This window comes from Chiloscyllium plagiosum, chromosome 13 (assembly GCF_004010195.1).
Source record: "Chiloscyllium plagiosum isolate BGI_BamShark_2017 chromosome 13, ASM401019v2, whole genome shotgun sequence".
NCBI classification, from domain to species: domain Eukaryota; kingdom Metazoa; phylum Chordata; class Chondrichthyes; order Orectolobiformes; family Hemiscylliidae; genus Chiloscyllium; species Chiloscyllium plagiosum.
Window position 1 is genome coordinate 17,262,342 of NC_057722.1, and position 18,509 is coordinate 17,280,850.

Sequence of the window (18,509 nt, forward strand, 5' to 3'; positions counted from 1 at the left end):
TCGGCCCAACAAGTCCACACCGACCCGCCGAAGCGAAACCCACCCATACCCCTACATTTACCCCTTACCTAACACTACGGGCAATTTAGCATGGCCAATTCACCTGACCCTGCACATCTTTTGGACTGTGGGAGGAAACCGGAGCACCCGGAGGAAACCCACGCAGACACGGGGAGAACGTGCAAACTCCACACAGTCAGTCGCCTGAGGCGGGAACCACCCTCTGTACCACCCTCTGTGTGAAACAGTTGCCCCTTAGGTCTCTTTTATTTCTTTCCCCTATCACCCTAAACTTATGCCCTCTAGTTCTGAGCTCCCCGACCCCAGGGAAAAGATTTTGCCTATTTGCCCTATCCATGCTCCTCATAATTTTGTAAACCTCTATAAGGTCACCCCTCAGCCTCTGACACTCCAGGGAAACCAGCCCCAGCCTGTTCAGCCTCTCCCTGTAGCTCAAATCCTCCAACCCTGGCAACATCCTTGTAAACCTTTTCTGAAACCTTTCCCGTTTCACAACATCTTTCCGATTGGAAGGAGACCAGAATCGCACGCAATATTGTGAACGAAGAGATGGATGCTGAAAACACTATGGAATAAGATCATAGCAGTCAAAAGAGCTGAGGTTGTATTTTACTTGATTTTCAGACGTGCATAAGTACCTTTAAACTGAAGCTGAAAAGTAACAGCCCATTGAAATGAAACCACGTAGCCGAAACTGACAGGCAGACCGCTTTCCTGTGGGCGCACCTTCTGATAATCATTTTGAAAAGGGAAATAAGTAAACTGTGGCAAGCATCTCAGGGCAAAACCATTTTGAACCTCATTGCAGCAACTTCTGACAAAGCTTCGAGTTGAAACAAAGAAAGATTTCTCCAAGAGTCGACAATGCATACCAGGGGATTGCTCCAAATCGCTGTCGTGTTTCTGCTTTTTGGGAGTTTCTTTGTCTCATGCAGGACATGTAAGTTTTGCCATTTTTATACCTTCTGTTTTTTAATGAACAAGTACAGCAGTTTGATTGGAAAAGCCTGATTTCTTTATGCTTCACCTCTTTTAATTTTCAGATCTCCGGCCAAGCAGAGTTACCACAAACTGCTGCAAGAGAGTGTCTGTGAGAAAAATCCCCTATAACATTACACATTACAGGATACAGAATGCTCTTGCTCCATGTGTGGAAGCTGTAATGTAAGTAATGACTATAAATGTTCATCTTCAAACGTTCGGTTTTTATTTTTTTCATGAGATAATGGTGTTGCTGGCAATGCCATGCTAATTGCCCGTGAGCAGACGGTACTGAGTTTTGAATACAACTGAATGACTCACTAGACCGTCTCAGATAGTGGTTATGAACCAACCACTTTTCTACTGTTCTGAAATCAGAGATTGCATAAGAATGGCAGCCTTCACTAAAGAAAATCAGTGAATTGGCAGTTCAAAAACTACAGCTCCCTTCCACGGTCTCAGGAGCAATTAGAAATGGGTGATAAATGCTGGCATATAAACGGGTCATGCCCACTTCAGATAAAAGTATAAAACTAAGATGGCTTTCACAATAATCCAGTTGTTTCTCGTTCACTACAATTGATACTACAGTAATCACATTTTAAACCCCATTTGATGTGCATTTGACCATATATGCCTCAATCATGAATCCAGGGCTCTAAGTGATCAGTCAAGCAAAACTTTTGCCAAATCTCTTCTCTATAGGTTTTTCCCACCTCTGACCCACAACACCCACCTCAGGTAAGGGCAAGGAGTCCAGTCCCAAACCCATGCCAGCCAAAATGAGATTCAACACTTATGCTTTTTCCCAATGAACCTACTCAGAGATGCAATGATAGACTCCTGGAGAAGGTGGAACTTGAGCCCAGGCCTCTGGAGTCAGGACACCACTGCCCCACCACCCCAGAAACTTCAAAGCATGCTTTTGGCACTTGACCTGATTCACTCCAACTGTCCAGTCAAGCAACCCCCTGAGCAGTCCAAGATGCAGCGAGAGCAAACACTTTTGCATGTACAGCGAGGAACAGTAATGGCAGAGAAACCAATTTCTCTGATCAGCAACTTCTGTCGCACATGCTGACTTCCACTGGTGAATGCTGACACTTAATCCATTTGGCCATGTTATGGATATACCTTCCTTCACCCTCCAGGTCCAGGAGTTGCACTTGAACCTGGAACATGTGGCTCAGAGGCAGGGATGATAGCACTGTATCAAAAGATCTTTCTCATCATGCTACTTTACCCATAAATAGAAGCTTATTTTCATATTTCTTGGATTTCTTTTTTTTTTCTACATTTGTCTCCCCTTTTTTCCTAAATGTTTATATTGTTCATGGAATAAAGTACTAGTTGCCAGTTATACCCTGATAGCCTTGTGCAGGGTGCATTTTTAAACAGAATCTCTACCTCAATTATTGTTCATAGAGTCATAGAGATGTACAGCATGGAAACAGACTCTGCAGTACAACTCATCCCCTGCCAAGAGGATATTTTAAATTAATCTGCTGCCACTTGCCAGCATTTGGCCCATATCCCTCTAAACCTTTCCTAATCATATACGCATCCAGATGCCTGTTAAATGTTGTAATTGTACCAGTCTCCACTACTTCCTCTGGCACTTAACTCCATGCACTCTGCATGAAAAAGTTGCCCCTTCGGTCCCATTTAAATCTTTCCCCTCTCACTTTAATCCTATGCCTTCTCGGTTTTGACTCTATCCATGCCCCTCATGATTTTATAAACATTTTATAAACATTTTATAAGGTCAGCCCTCAGCCTCCGATGCTCCAGGGAAAATAGTTCCAGCCTATTCAGTCTCTCCCTATAGCTCAAACTCTCCAAACCCGACAACATCCTTGTAAATTTTTTCTGAGTCCTTTCAAGTCTCACAGTATCTTTCCTTAAGCAGGGAGATCAGAATTGAATGCAGTATTCTTTGATCAGCAACGGTCCCCAGGACCTTATGATTAAGTGTAGGAGTCCTGCCCTGATGTGCCTTTCCAAAATGTAACACCTAACACTTATCTAGATTAAAGTCCATCTGCCACTCCTCGGCCCAATGGCCCATCTGATCAAGGTCCTGTTGTACTCTGAGGTAATGTTTTTTGCTGACCATTACCGAATCAATTTTGGTGTCATCTGCAAATTTACTAGCTATATCTCCTATATTCACATCCAAATCATTTATATAAATGACATAAAGCAGTGGACCCAGCACCAATCCTTGTGATACATTGCTGGTCACAGGTCTCCAGTCTGAAAAGCAACCCTCCAACACCTTCTACCTTCTAGCCAATTTTGTATCCAATTGGCTAGTTCTTCCTGTATTCCTAATGATAAAACCTTGTTAACCATCCTACTGTGTGAAACCTGGTTGAACACCTCACTGAAGTCTATATAAACAACGTCTGCTGCTCTGCCTTAATCTTCTTCATCATTTCTTCAAAAAACTCAATCATTAATGAGACATGATTTCCCATGCACAAAGCCGATCCCTAGTCAGTTTTTGCCCCTCCAAATGCATGTAAATTCTGTCCCTCGGAATCCCCTCCAACAACTTGCCCACCTCTGATGTCAGGCTCACCTGTCTTTTCCTTGCCACCTCTCTTAAATAGTGCCACATTAGCCAACCTCCAGTCTTCAGGCACCTCACCCATGGCTAGCAATGAAACAAATATCTCAGCAATGGGCCCAATCTTCCCTACCTTCCTACCTTCCCTACCTTCCCCCAAAGTTCTTGGGTACAGCAGATGTGTTATTTGATGTTGCTTGAATGAGGATCTTGTAACAAATAGCATCTAGGCACATGCAAGAAAAATGCCCAGATGGGCAAATGCCCTTTTATTCAGTGGCATTGTATACCAGCTTCAGCCACCTTGAGGAGTATGGCTGGTTGATTTTTCACTGCCTTCATTTTTGACAATTGGCTTGTTGACTGCTGTCAGGAGAGGAGATCAGCAAGGAGACTATAAAAACAAACTAATGTATTACAACAAATTGGTAAAATGCAGTGGCACAGCAGTGATGAGGATGGTAGAAAGGGAAATTTCCAAGCTGAAATTCCTCATTTCTCCTGAATCTTAAAAAATAATTGCCAAACTTGACTGTATTTTCTGATCTCCTATAAGTAACACAAAATGTGCAAATAATTTGAAAAAAAAGTTGTCTTTTGTTGGAGAAGATTAATATTGACAAAGATTTAAAATTACCTGTACTTCATTCACATTGAATTATTGTGTTTCCCACCTTATTGATGAGTTCAAAACAAACAATTAAGAAAATGCTGTTCATGAATTCTTGCAAATAGTTCAATGGAAACAGATTTATGCAGTTAGTTATCACTTCAAGATTACCACATTGCTATTATAATAGAGATAAAAGGTTGCAATCTGGGATTCCTCTGTCTGCTGCAAGAGGTGTTAATGATTCAGTTTAAATTGGGTCAAAATTGTAGGTGTAATATTGAACTGGCAGATTTGCTCAAATGTTCACCCAGGTGAAAGTCACACAAAGATCTTGAACATTTTCCCACTTACAGCACTATCAGTAACTTCTATTCATGAATGTTAAATATATTATTGGCAATTTATAAATTCAAGTAAGTGCCTTTGTTTAGAAAATCAACAGCCAAACTCTGAATGTGCACTTGAAATAAGCACAGATCTTCCAGTTCCCAAACTGTGCATCTCCATCCCCACCAGGATGGTCAGACAGCCCTTCATATCTTCATTAACTGGAGGCCCAACCACTCCCTATTCATTTCACTCCACCTCCAGTCAGGCTAATTTTGTTCTCACATTGAACAACTTCTTCTTCAATCCCACTTACTTCCTCCAAATAAATAATGCTGCTATGCAGTTCTAATGGAGAATCACCAGACTCGAAACGTCAACACTGCTTTCTTCACACAGATGCTGCCAGACCCGTTGACTTTCACCAGTTGCTAGGGGTGCCTGCTTGGATCTTAGCTATACCTGCCCCTCTGTGAGATATATAGAGCTTTTTTTGTTCTGGTCATACTCAGCACTCTCTTCCCTCCTTCATCTATTCTTTCAACATATTGATGACTATAACTGTGCCACTTCTTTCTGTCAACCTAATTTGAACCATTTCCTCAACTTTGCTGTCAATTACCACCCAGTTCCTCACCTTCACATGATCTATCTCTCTATGTCAGGGAATGAATTACCAACCATTACTTACTATTCATATATTGACTCTCACAGCTGCTTTGATCATTCTTGTTTACATTTTGCTTTCTGTAAGGACGGTATTTAATTCTCCTGGTTCCAAAATTTCCACTGCATTTATTCAGATGGTGTAACCTTCCATAGCACTTCGGAGTGTCTTCTGGTTTCCCAATCCAGGATACCATATTGTTGATTAAAAGTCTTCACCTGAGTTCATTCTATTTCCCACACTTCTGCTCCCAACCTTTTCCCTGCCTCTCAGGACCACAATAGCATTCCTCTTGTCCTTCCACCCTACCAACCTATTCAATGTTTTATTTCAGCCAGTCCCGGTAAATGGTGCCACCAAATACAGCAACCCTTCACCTTTTAGCAATCTGTGACATCCTGATCCATCCCTCAATCATTCACAACATTACCCCCTGTGGATGTTGCACACTTCTCTGTCAGTGCAATCAATGGTTCATCTCACTTTTAACCTTCTTCTTTCTCACTGACTAAGGGCCCAAATCCTTCCTCCAAAATGAACAATGACATACTTGTAGAAACTGAAAGAACTGCGGTTGCTGTAAATCAGAAACAAAAACTTGACCCAAAATGTTAACTCTGATTTCTCTCCATAAATGCTGCCAGACCTGCTCAGCTTTTCCAATGTTTTCTGTTTTTGTTTGTGACATACTTGTTATTCTTTCAATCTAGCATTCTGTATTTGCTGCACATTGTGTTGCTGCTTTACATTGGCAAACCAAATGCAGATTGGGGGATTGCTTTGCAGAACACTTGCAGTCAGTCTGTTAGCAAAGGGACGACCTTCTTGTTGGCTGGCATTTTCATTCCCAATCTTGACTTCACTCTACTCTCTCACGTCAACCTATTGAGGTGTTCCAATTGAGCTCAACTCAAGCTTAAACAACCTTTTCTTTCAACTGGACATGTTATGAACTTCTGGACTCAGTTCAACAAATAGACAATAAGACCAGAAGACCATTTTAAAAATGAGGAGAAGAATTGGGCCATTCAGCCCATCAGATCCGCTCCATCACTCAATTATGGCTGATGTGTTTCTCAACCCCATTCTCCTGCCTTCTCCCAATAACCTTCGATCCCCTTACTAATCAAAAACCTGTCTATCTTGGTCTAACTACACTCAATGACTTGTCCTCATCTGCAGCAATGAGTTCCACAGGTTAACCACCCTCTGCCAAAGAAGTTCCTCTTCATCTCAGTTCTAAAGAGTTGCCCTTTCACTCTGAGGCTGTGCCCTCAGGTCCTAGTCTCTCCTTTGAGTGGAAACATCTTCATGTCCACTCTATTTAAGCCTCTCAGTATTCTCTAAGTTTCCATGAGATCTCTCCTCATCCTCCTATACTCTATCGAGTTCAGACCCAGAGTCCTCAACATAAGACAATTCTTCATCCCCAGGAGCATTCTTGTGAACCTTCTCTGGACTCTGTCAAGGCGGGCACATCCTTCCTTAGATACGGGGCACAAAACCGCTCACAATATTCCAAACGTTATCTGACCAGAGCCTTATACAGCCTCAGCAATACATCTCTGCTCTTGTATTCTAGCTCTCTTGAAATGGATGCTGACATTGCATTTGCTTTCCTAACTATCAACAGAACTTGCATGTTAACCTTAAGAGAATTCTGAACTAGTGCCTTTGTTGCACACCCTTTAGATTAGATTACTTACAGTGTGGAAACAGGCCCTTCAGCCCAACAAATCCACACCGACCCGTTGAAACGCAACCCACCCAGACCCATTCCCCTATGTTTACCCCTTCACCTAACACTACGGCTAATTTAGCATGGCCAATTCACCTAACCTGCACATTTTTGGACTGTGGGAGGAAACCGGAGCACTCGGAGGAAATCCACGCAGACACTGGGAGAACATGCAAACTCCACACAGTCAGTTGCCTGAGGCGGGAATTGAACCCAGGTCTCTGTGTTGTGAGGCAGCAGTGCTAACCACTGTGCCACCATGCCGCTCTTAACTTGGCACCAGGCAGGCAACACGCCATAAGGGACATATGATTCTGTTTATATAGGATTCTATCTGTACCCCTAATTAAAGAATCCCTTACCACTATCACTTTTCTCTTTGCTTTCCCTGATTGAATAGCCTCTTGTACCATGGTGCAGTGGTCAGTTTGCCTGCTCCGTTTTGCTCATCTACACAGTGAGCAAGTACCTCACACCTGAGCTGAGGCTCACCTAATGCTAAATTAAGATTCCTCTACCTGCTTCATTTGCTGTCTTGTTCCTGACCACTGGCAAAATTTGAAGCACTTAACCTACAGGGTATGACTGCCTCCTGAAACACAGCGTCCAGGTAACTCCCCTGTTCCCTGATGTGCCACAGTTTAAATGCTCAGACTCCAGCTCATCCACTCTGAGCCAGAGTTCCTCAAGCAACCAACACTTGCTGCAGATGTAGTCACTACGAATCATTTTAGATCATTAACTCTATCCCTATTTTAGTCTATGTTTCTTTCATGATGGCTTTCTGCATTTTCTATTTCATTCATTTTGAATTTATATTGCAGCTATCCTGCCATTCACATCTCATTTCGACAGATCTCAATTCTTTATGACTCCCATTACCACTCCATTCAGTTTGACAACATGAAATCTTTTGTAATTTAAACTTTCATTCCATTACACCCCAGACCTTATCTTTACTGCTTCTTCCCACCATTCATCTTGCATCGATCATAACCTATGGTATTTCCAATTTCTCTGTTGCAAGGTGCCAGACACGAAATGCCAGTCCTGATCCTCAACACAGATTCTTCCTGATCTGTTCAGAACTTTCAGAAAATATTGTTTCTGTTTGAGATATTCAGCATCCACAATGTGTTGATTTTGTACAGAACTTCCTTTGCAAAGTTCAAAAACCAGCTGTAAAGAGTAAACAAAAATATAAGTCCAAGCTACTTCTCATTATTGCCACTGTTTCCTTCTGCATCAAATTGTTACAAGCCTTCATTATGATGATTGTTCCACACATGAAATCTGCTTGTGGTGAATAGAAAATCCAAGTACCATAGATCCTGGAAATCAGAAATAAAAGCAGCAAATGCAGGAAACATTTAGTAGGTCCAGCAACAATTGGATGCTGTCAGATTTATTCATAGTATATTTAACCTAATTAATGGGATACCACTTATCAGGAAGAAAACGTGACAATCTCCTAACTTTGCCGTTGTATAGACTACAAGGGCCATTGCAGTGGCATGACTACTTGTAGTACAAGGTTGGAATTTTTATTTTATTCTGATATATAACAAGCAGTAAAAGTAACTTCACATAAATCGTGGCTCATGGCTCCAATCCATAATCTATTTGAAGTGTGCGTACAATTTATCCTCCTCAGAGTTGTAAAACTGTGTTAATCTCTCTGCTAGTTTCTACACAGTAGAGAAAGGAGCCATCTGTTCTCATCCTGCTGCACGTTGGGTCACAGTGAAGATCAGAGAGCTGCAGTAAGTTGAATTAATGTCAAGTGGTGCTTGCCTTCTTCACTTGATACTTACTGTCAATGCAATTCTCATTTTGTCTGCTATGATATAAATATTTGTAACCTGAATCCTCAACACACTTCTGTGGAAAGTGCTGTCAGATCACCAAATGGGATGAAAAAGAGTAAGGCCAATTTTATGGCTTATATTTAAGGACATTTTTTGTCACTGAACATCGCATACCAACAATGGACTGTATTTCTTTTTAACTGAACCTTTGAGAACCCTTACTGAAAGTAACAAAATGCAGGTCCCTCCCCATTGGTTTTGCAATAGTAACTTACATTTTCCAAACAAACATACTTCATTCATAAGCTTCATAAAAGCAAATTTCAAAATATTTCAATTTAATAAATACAGAAAATTCAATAAAATCAAGTTTTGTCCACACATGTTCTACACTGAACTGCCTTAATAAAATTGCAATACTCTTGATATTTACAACATACATTCCACGTTAGACATTCAACCCCGTGGCAAAACATTTCAAGTTTACTATAACAGAGTGTATAACTGGAATAACCACTCCAAACAGTTTGTTCCACTCTGAGATGCTTCAATACAGTTTAAAAATTCTAGGTATACCAAATGTTCATTCCAAAAATACCATGCAGTGAGATTCTACCCAGTTTCCAACCTCTCTGTGTATTATTGCTGAAAGCCTTTAGAGACTGACCATGATCTTCTGGGGATAACTGGAGGTTCAACCATTATGGAAAGCACTTCCAAAGGTCTGCGCAGAAGCACCAATCTCTTAAAGCCATAATACCTTTGTAAATGTTGAAACAGTAAACTTGGAACCAGATGATAAATTTGTTTTAAGGGAGTTATTGTTTTGAATAAGGGAGATGAACTTTTACTATCAATTTAAAATCATTCATCTCTTTGAATGTTACTCTCCATCCTTCCACTTTGCAACTCCTCTAATCAGAATTTCCGTGATGGCATCAGTAATATCTCTAGAATACTTGAGCTGATGCATGCAAGATGGGTATTGTCAGCTTTATCTCCAGATGACAAAAAAAATTATTATAGATGCATTATATCTGATTCTCAAACAGGCACATTAAGCAAAGCCGTTACTGCACAGCTAATAGTTAACTTGATGAAATATGTAGTGCAACAAATATAACATTTGAACTGGGAATACAGAACAGCTAGTGCACTCCAGTTAATCATGGCATTATTGAACTTTAAGATTGTGCTGCATTAAAAGGTAAAATATCAAAAATATTTCTTAATAGCACCAAGTTTTGTTAAGAAAACTCTTGAGTTAGTGTTTTAACTTTACATTCTGTGGTTTGTGTCCTAGCAAAAAGCTTTTTTTAAACATAAAGCACACCTTTCCCCTAGCTTTGTGGGTATCTGCTATAATTTTGAGGCTAATTTCTCACAATGGATTACAAATGATTAAAATGCATTCCTTTTCTCTCTCTATTTCCTAACATTCCTATTTCTGGCAAATTCTTTCTTTCTTTATTTTGTTTAAAGTTATGTATTTGTATTCTATTGTCTTTTGTTCATTTATTCCCTTATGTTACACATCTTCCTCCTCTTCACATTTTCTGATGATAGAGATGCTTACTTTAGCTCATCCTATCCCAGAACCTCAACCTCTGGTCTTCACCTAATATTTTAACATCACCTTAGAGGAAATTTCTGATTTCTCCCATCTTGGCTTTCACTCTTTTCAAGCTTTTCAGCCTTGACTTTTCTCCTAGGTTTCTTAGTAAACTTTTCTTTCATCATTCTCTCATTTGTTCTCCATGTGCTAGTCTTCATGTTCATTTTTCTCTTCATTGTTGACAACTATCTCACTTTCCGATTGTTCCAGTATTGCATTCCTATGAAACATTTAAGCTTATAAATAGAATAATGACAGTGGTTTGAGATTATCTTTTGTTTTTTTCAAGAAATGGAATGGAGACCGGCAGTGCCTAACAACAAAAAAGGGATAAAGACAGACATCATTTTTTTACTTATGTAAATGTCTGCATTTTTGCTGTATTTCTTGACCCAAAGCGTTTTTTTTAGAAATTTAAAGGATTTCAAATTTTCTTACATAATAATGACCAAGTAAAAATTGTGCTAAATGTTTGAATTAATTGAGCTTCTGAAACCGATGGATTGTCAAGAAAAAATGAATATCAAGATGTTTTATTGTCACCTTGTAAACTGAATTCTCATGTCAGTCATAGTGTTTGAGTATCAGACCACGCAGGAATGAAACTGTTTGCTTGTAGAATTATCAGAATACATTATATGTAATCCCATAATCTTTCAATTGTTTTACATTTCTATGCTTTGGAATATTTTGTGGACAATGTTTCAAATCTTAAGGTAGGCACATTTTTATCTAGAATTATATAGAAGCAAATTTCTTAATGCTTCAAATACAATATTGTAGTATCAGGAGAACTATTAGATCTCAGATTCCAAAATAAAAGCACAGCTCATAATTCGAAGTTGCATTCACAGACTTACAGTCAATTATAAAGTAGTTAGTAAAATATGTTTGCACAGTATTAACGTTCTGTTCCTAGAATCTCTTCAGCATGATATATAAAATGTGATAATTTGCAACCACACGAAATGTGACAAGATCTCAATCCTGACCCAATGCTTGTTTGATATTGTTCATAAGGTGAACATTTGTAATACTTATCATTCTTCAGTTAGAATGACTTATTTGCATTTATGTTGGACAACGATATAAAAGAATATGAAGTTAAAATTATAAATTAAGTTGAGGCACAGATCAGCCATGATTTAATGGAATGGCAGAGTGGGTTTGAGGAATTGAATGGCTGCTCCTGTCCCTACATTTTGAGTTGTCATCCATCAGATTCTTGAAAACACAAATGGATTTAGCAATCTTGACAAATGAATTCAATTTTAAAATTTAATAAAAAGTTATTATTAAATCTTTACTGTTAATGTAGATTTTGCAATACACTCAACTACATTGAAATAACATTAAGGCACTGTCAGCATTATTATTTAGAATATCATATAACTTCTCTGCAGGAAACATAATTAATACATCAGGAAGTTATTTTAGTTATATTCATAAGCATGTTAAGCACTTCATTTTATATCTTACACATTTGGGCTTTGTTTTTGCTTATTATTAAAGGATATTGTAACCTACCTTGTATGTCTTCCTTCAACCAACTCATACAAGCTTTACTATGGTTATCATGTTTCTAAATGTATTATGTTCTAATTATAAAATCTTAAAATATTTTCCATGAATTTCCTTGGAAACAAAAATACTCAGCATTCCTGTTATTTCTGATTAAAATGATACACATTTCATCGTAAGTTCTCCAACTGAAAGCAAATCCTGGACTCATCATTTGTTGCCACTTCATACTGAATCATTTCTCTTGCCAGAGATGGTTGCCATTGTGTTTCATCCTCAGAGATGGAGCAAAGAGGCAGGTATCTGGAGTAAGAATGGCATTAAACACACATTGTTAGTGTTATTCTAAACTAGACATTAGCCATCCAGACATCTGATGCAAGTGTTATAAAGAAATACTTTTTCAATCAACTTGCTTATTAAGCTTTACTAGTTAAAATCATAGCTCCAATATCTCTCCATTTAAAGTGGCATCTCTGGAAATGTATAGATATTTTTTAAAGAAAGGGAATTCATTTCTCAGTAAATCAGACATTAAAGAAGGGTAGCATAGATGCACTATTAACTAATGAGTACATAAAACAGGTTATTACCTAGCAATCCCTGGAAGTAATGTTTTCAACTAAACTAATAGAAAACATCAATAGAATACAGAAACGTACAAGAGAACCATTATTAACTCTCAGATGGGTGACCAATCACAAAATGGAACATCATCTATAAGAATCATATTATTTGACCCTCATATTAACTTAAAGAAAAAGATTAATGAAAGATCATCATTAAAAAGGAGACTGTTTAACAGTAAAATAACTGTGTAAAGCCTTATAAACAACTTCATCAGATAAAAGCCCGCAGTTGCAAAGAAAAGATGTTCAATAATTAAATAATTGGGATTTTTTAACCTTTAGTTGGGAATGACATGAAGATTAACATGGAAAGTTAATGAATGAAGGACAAGGGGGTAATGCCCTCATTTGCAAGATAAAATCATTCGATTAAAAATTGGCATACATTTGGAATATTAGGAGCTAAAGTTTCAAATGTGTTGATCTGCCTCAATAAACAGTTTACATAAAGTGCCTTTTCTCTTATCCCTATTTGGGAAGTTTGAAGTTAAGGTTAGTCAATAGTTCACGTTGAATTTTGATGGATATTCTATGACAATTGGCTGCACCTTAAAATTTACATTGTGTGCGAGAAATAAGATTTGGTTTTCCATCTTACAATAGTTTTTAATGTAGTAGTAAACTTGGCTACATGTAGTTTATTGTCTGTTAGTTTCTATGAATAAAGTTTTCAAAGTGCTCCATGCATTTATCTGTAAACAACTGAATGGGCCTCATGTTTATACAATCCTTAAGTGGAGAAGAGTATTCTGAAGAGATTTTTCCAGACCATGGTAATATTTAGGACATTGGTGGCCTAACTAATGTTTATAATCAAAAGTATGCTTTTTGGAAGGAGATAATATTCTCTGCTGATGTCTTTCATTGAGGAGTAGATAACTTAGTTCTTGAGGTTCATGAATAAGTGACTGTGAGAGCTGAGTGGGTGGTAATCAGGAAAATTCTCCTAATTATGTATGGTTCTAAAAAAAAGAGCTGTGGCTCAGAAATTACTTTATATTGGTTTTTGGAAATGTGAGTCAGTTAGTTAAGTGGCTGAACAACTGCTTTGTGTTGTGGAACGATACCAACAGCATAGCTTCCATTCTCACACCAGTCAAACGTACTGTCAAGGGCTTTCCTTCTCAACCTCTTGCCTGACACTGGTAATGCTCAGGTTAACCCAGCTCCAGTTTTCTCTCTGTAATGAGAGAGCAGTCCTATGGTCTCCTAAGACTATGGCAACTTTGCCTTTCGCTTAAGAATTTGCATCCTAATACCAATCAGGATGTTCAGAGGAGGAAAGAAAAGAACACTAAACCATCTCTGCTGTTTTGTCACTAATTGCAAAATGAATTCCCAGGTTTGTTAACTGCTAATAAATATTCGCCAAAGTACTTTGTGCTTTTCTACCTGCTTGTCTACGTAAGCACATACTACAGCAAATCAGGCCCTTGTTAAGATAGAGTTCTTGATGTTTATTAACAATGCTAATAATAACATGGCTACATTATCGTGGATATACAGGCTTCGTATGAGTTCTGTGCTTCTTCAAATTACTAGATGTTCCACACATAGAGTCAACTGACAGAAGACACTACACCGACTCCAAGACACAAAGAGACAGATAGAGAATGACTAAAGGCAGGGTGGGTACCTTGATACTGAAGCATTATTTGTTGTAATGCTACGTAATTGTTTTGAAGGTGTCTGGTCTAGAGTCTCACTCCATTTAGGGAATCTATCTACAAATGCAGAATATATAAGACTATAATTTCTAAAATAAAGAAAGGAAATGAAAAATGCTTTTCCATTGGGAATATTTGATGCAGAGACTGTTACAACCTTTAAAGAAAAAGTGATTACATCTTTGTGGCAGATGAAGATGACATGGGAGAGCAGATGTTGAGATTAATTCTAGATTAGTTGAACGAATAATTGGCAGAGATATAGTAGATTTAATATCCTTTTTCTGTAACACCACTTGCACATCCCATGACATTATTGGAAATCCAATTGCAGCAGTTATACAAGAAATAAAAAAAGAAATTCATGTAAGTTTGCAACAGCTAAACAAATTCTTTGGCTTTCTGAAAACATGTGGAGTTGACTGTGAGAGGTCAGCTCACTTCAGCACATTATTTATGAATGGGAGCAAAGTATCTGGTTTAAAAATCTGTTCACAATCAAATGCAAACTGCCTGATCTTTCCAAGCAAATTTCTAACTATTACTGTGACATAAGTTCATTTTGAAGCAATTGGAAATGCAAGCTAAAGAACGACATTTTCTTTTCTCTGCTTCATCCATGATAACTTTGCAGTTAGGTGCAGAATAAACAAGTGTTGATCTCTACAGACCACTGAAGTACTGTTTTGTGACCAATTATTTGCATGATCAAGGAGGTGGCAATAGAAACATTAGCCACCTTATATGTGTGCAGGAAGACCATGAACATGCACAAAGATTTTGAAAGGACAAGACTGAGTGCACCAATAGACGCAAACATCCACAACCCACTGCATTTGACTGCACTCAGGCAAACTTTCACCTTTGTCAAGTGTTAATAAGCATAACAATGTTTCTGCGGGAAGCAGTTATTATCTGGCACAGAATTAATGTCAGATAGACATTGGCAGTTACACCCAGAAATCCTACCGTCAATAATAGTTAACCCACTCATACAGAGCTGGAGCACAGGATAGGTTCTTTCAATGAAACTCTTTGAAGTATTCACATGTTCAATGTTTACAGAACTTGCAACTGTGTACAGAGCAAAATTGAAGCAAGGGGAATATTGTAACATGTCAAAGGATGCTCTTCTCTATAGGGTCATATGTCACAAAGAGCAAAAAATTCAAAACACAGTTGATTCTGCTACAATGCAAGTTTCTTCAACACAAATTGGCTATAATGATATTGAAGAATTCAGGCCATGGTTTGTAGAGTGTGAACTTTCCCTTCCTGTATTGGCTGTAATGTGATTCTAGTCTCTTTGGTTTAAATTGTGCTGCTACTACAAGATTTCCTTACAATGCAGGATCACACAGGAATGGAACTGTCCCATTATACCATTATACTGTGTGGCAAGGTGTCCATGGTGGGAGGGGACTGGATGAAACAGAGCCCGTATCCAACCTTTGCTTATTCTTCTTCCTGTCCTTAATCATTTACTCATTCTATAATAAATAGACCAGTACAATACAATCACACTCCAACTATTGACAACTGGATTTGCTTTGAAAGTATTTCTTACTTATCCTGTTCTTTTATCATGATTACAAAATATTCTTGCACAACATGGAAGCAGTTCATGTTGGACCAAACTTGCAGCAATGTAAACGTCTATCTGTGGGTTTCATGTATGAACTTTCTTGAATGTTATCACAAATTTCAATGCATTTTATACAATCATTTTTCTGCATCCTTCTGCATCCTCATCTGCTTCAGAACGTTGACACAGCTAGATTGAATAGAATGGATTGCAGCACCCTCTAACAATTCTTTCCACTAGCTCCAGATCAAACATCATTCTGAAGTGACACTCATGAAGAGCTTTCTCCAATGAATAAAACTTAATAAAGCAAGTTGCGGCTTGAGATGCCTCCTGAGATGGCATGAAGACTGATGGGTGCTAAATAAATGTTGTTTATTTATTTTACATATTTTACAAATTACATTTCAAATTGTATTAATTTGAAATTGTTGATTATTTGTTCAAACATAGCAGCAAAAATCTCAGTTGCACAAGTTACAGTTAACCAGTTTTAACAATAAAATATTGAAGTTACATTTTGATGGAAAAATTATCTTTTATGGTGAAGAATGTTAATTCATCTTAAGAGGCCACCTTGTGAACCAAGATGATTGAAGTATATTTGACCCAGTGCCCATGGAGCTAACTGGATAAGTGATCTGGTTACTGTGAATTGCACAAAGGCAGAAAGGTTACCGAATGAATAGGAAGACGGAACAATAAAATCAATCCCATTGTGAATCATTAACCCAAAACAGAAACTTGAGTGTTTCAGGCTAGGAAACTCCCTCCCCACCCCCAAAGAGGCAAGTAAATTGTCCTTGGTTTTACTGAGAACATTTGAGGAAGTGAGTGTAAACTACTCTCTGAATCAGAATCCCTTTCCAGATATAGCATAGTCAAAAATATTGAATGGACTATTTCTGTTGCCATGTTCCAATGCTGATATTTTATCGCTCCTGTTTTCTTGAATGTTTACAATGGTGAATATTTCTCCACATACATTAGGTTCAAAAACATCCTTCAAATAAACCATCCCATTATAATGCGATGGTCAGATGATTTACCATCAAGGCCCCCTTCCCTAATAAGTTGGACCCTCAAGGTCTGCCATGCCCCAAGCTGCTCTGAGATACAACCTGGTCGACAGAATGGACTGGGTGCTTGTCTCTGCACGCAGAGGGTCCTGGAAGTGGTATTGCAATGACAGGAGTAAATGCATTCCATAAGGCAGCACTGAAGTCCTCTTATACGGTGCTGTAAGTGGATTGGAGCTGTGCCGTGATGATGCGCTGAGATTAGTGCATGTCTGATTCCAATGATAATAAATGTGGGGTGTGCGTGGCCACTGCCCTTGAGTGTGCACTGAGATGTCAGTGCTGGGCATCAAGATGGAATTCCAGAGGAACAAACAGTGAGCTGGAGTCATCAGATACTGCTCAGACTTTCAGGTTAGCATTTCTCTAGTATCTATCCGGAGGGAGAGATTAGGCAGTAATGAAGGCAATAATGAGTGATACTCTTTACAAATATGTCTCTCACTGCTCACTAATGAGAACCTTGTCTTGCTGTCCAACACTTCTTTGGAAAATGGGACTTTCTGTCTCGACATTAGGAAGGATGTGATGGCGATCTCACTTGATTTTTCCAAATTCCTCATCATGATTCATGTTGCTCAGAGGTTTGAAAGATCCCATCCAATGTTTCCAGATCTTTCTCTTACTTTCTATGTGTTATGTAATGTACAGTGAATCTGATTGTTCGGTTTTGCCTATGTTGCTCTAATGCCTTGGAATATTGCAGGTTTTGTCAAGGACAGAAGAACATTATCCCAGCTTGCTGTGTCCACTGCAAATATGGGATTTCTGTTCACTCTTAACTCATAAATGTGAACTTAATCATAATAAATCCACTCTGCTTACAGAAAATGTCATATTTGATGTGGAATCAACGTAATCTCATCGAGAGCACTCTGTGCAATTCTGATCACCAGATTATGAAAAGTATATCGATGCATTGGATAGGGTTCAGGAAAGTATGGTACCAAAATTCATGGGTATACATATCTGGAAAGGATTGATAGGCTGGGCGGAGACATGGCCTAATTATGTTAATTACTAAGTATATAAGTTAGTTCTTTTTTAAACAGTGACTAATGAACTTCAAGGATCCATTAGATGCTACCAGCAAAACCAACATCATTTACAAGATACCATGCAAGAACTGTAAAAAACACTACATCAGATAAATTAGCAGGAAGCTTACCACCAGGATAACTGAACACTAATTAGCCACCAAAAGACATGACTCGCTATCACTAGTTTCTATACATACAAAGAAGGACACCACTTTGGGAAAACACACACATCCTAGGAGGCGAGACAAAGACAAGCATGAGAATTCTTAGAGTTGAAACTTTATTGCTGGAACAGCACAGCAGGTCAGGCAGCATCCAGGGAACAGGAGATTCGACGTTTCGGGCACAGGCCCTTCTTCAGGAATGAGCAGAGAGTGTTCAGCAGGAGAAGATAAAAGGTAGGGAGGAGGGACTTGGAGGAGGGGCGTTGGAAATGTGATAGGTGGAAAGAGGTCAAGGTGAGGGTGATAGGTCGGAGTAGGATGGAGGCGGAGAGGTCAAGAAGAAGACTGCAGGTCAGGAAGGCGGTGCCGGGCTGGAGGGATTCGGCTGAGACAAGGGGAGGGGGGATGAAGAAACTGGTGAAGTCCAAGTTCATCCCCTGCGGTTGGAGGGATCCCAGTCGGAAGATAAGACGCTCCTCCTC

At 38.8% G+C, this 18,509-nt stretch overlaps 1 protein-coding gene across 1 annotated transcript; it reads left to right on the forward strand.

Annotated features, from left to right (window-relative positions):
- Positions 1–558: 558 nt before the first annotated feature.
- On the forward strand, positions 559–11,868 carry LOC122555787 (eotaxin-like). Its single transcript, XM_043701930.1, has 4 exons — positions 559–961; positions 1,065–1,185; positions 8,605–8,682; positions 10,632–11,868. The coding sequence occupies exons 1-4, from the start codon at positions 886–888 to the stop codon at positions 10,657–10,659; spliced, it is 303 nt and encodes a 100-aa protein (XP_043557865.1). The 5' UTR covers positions 559–885; the 3' UTR covers positions 10,660–11,868.
- Positions 11,869–18,509: the final 6,641 nt, after the last annotated feature.

Coding starts and splice junctions, on each gene's coding strand:
- LOC122555787 (XM_043701930.1), top strand. CDS start 886: ATGCATACCAGGGGATTGCTCCAAATCGCTGTCGTGTTTCTGCTTTTT. Junction 1,186..8,604: donor CCATGTGTGGAAGCTGTAAT/GTAAGTAATGAC, acceptor TCTCTCTGCTAG/TTTCTACACAGTAGAGAAAG. Junction 8,683..10,631: donor GTGAAGATCAGAGAGCTGCA/GTAAGTTGAATT, acceptor GTTTTTTTCAAG/AAATGGAATGGAGACCGGCA.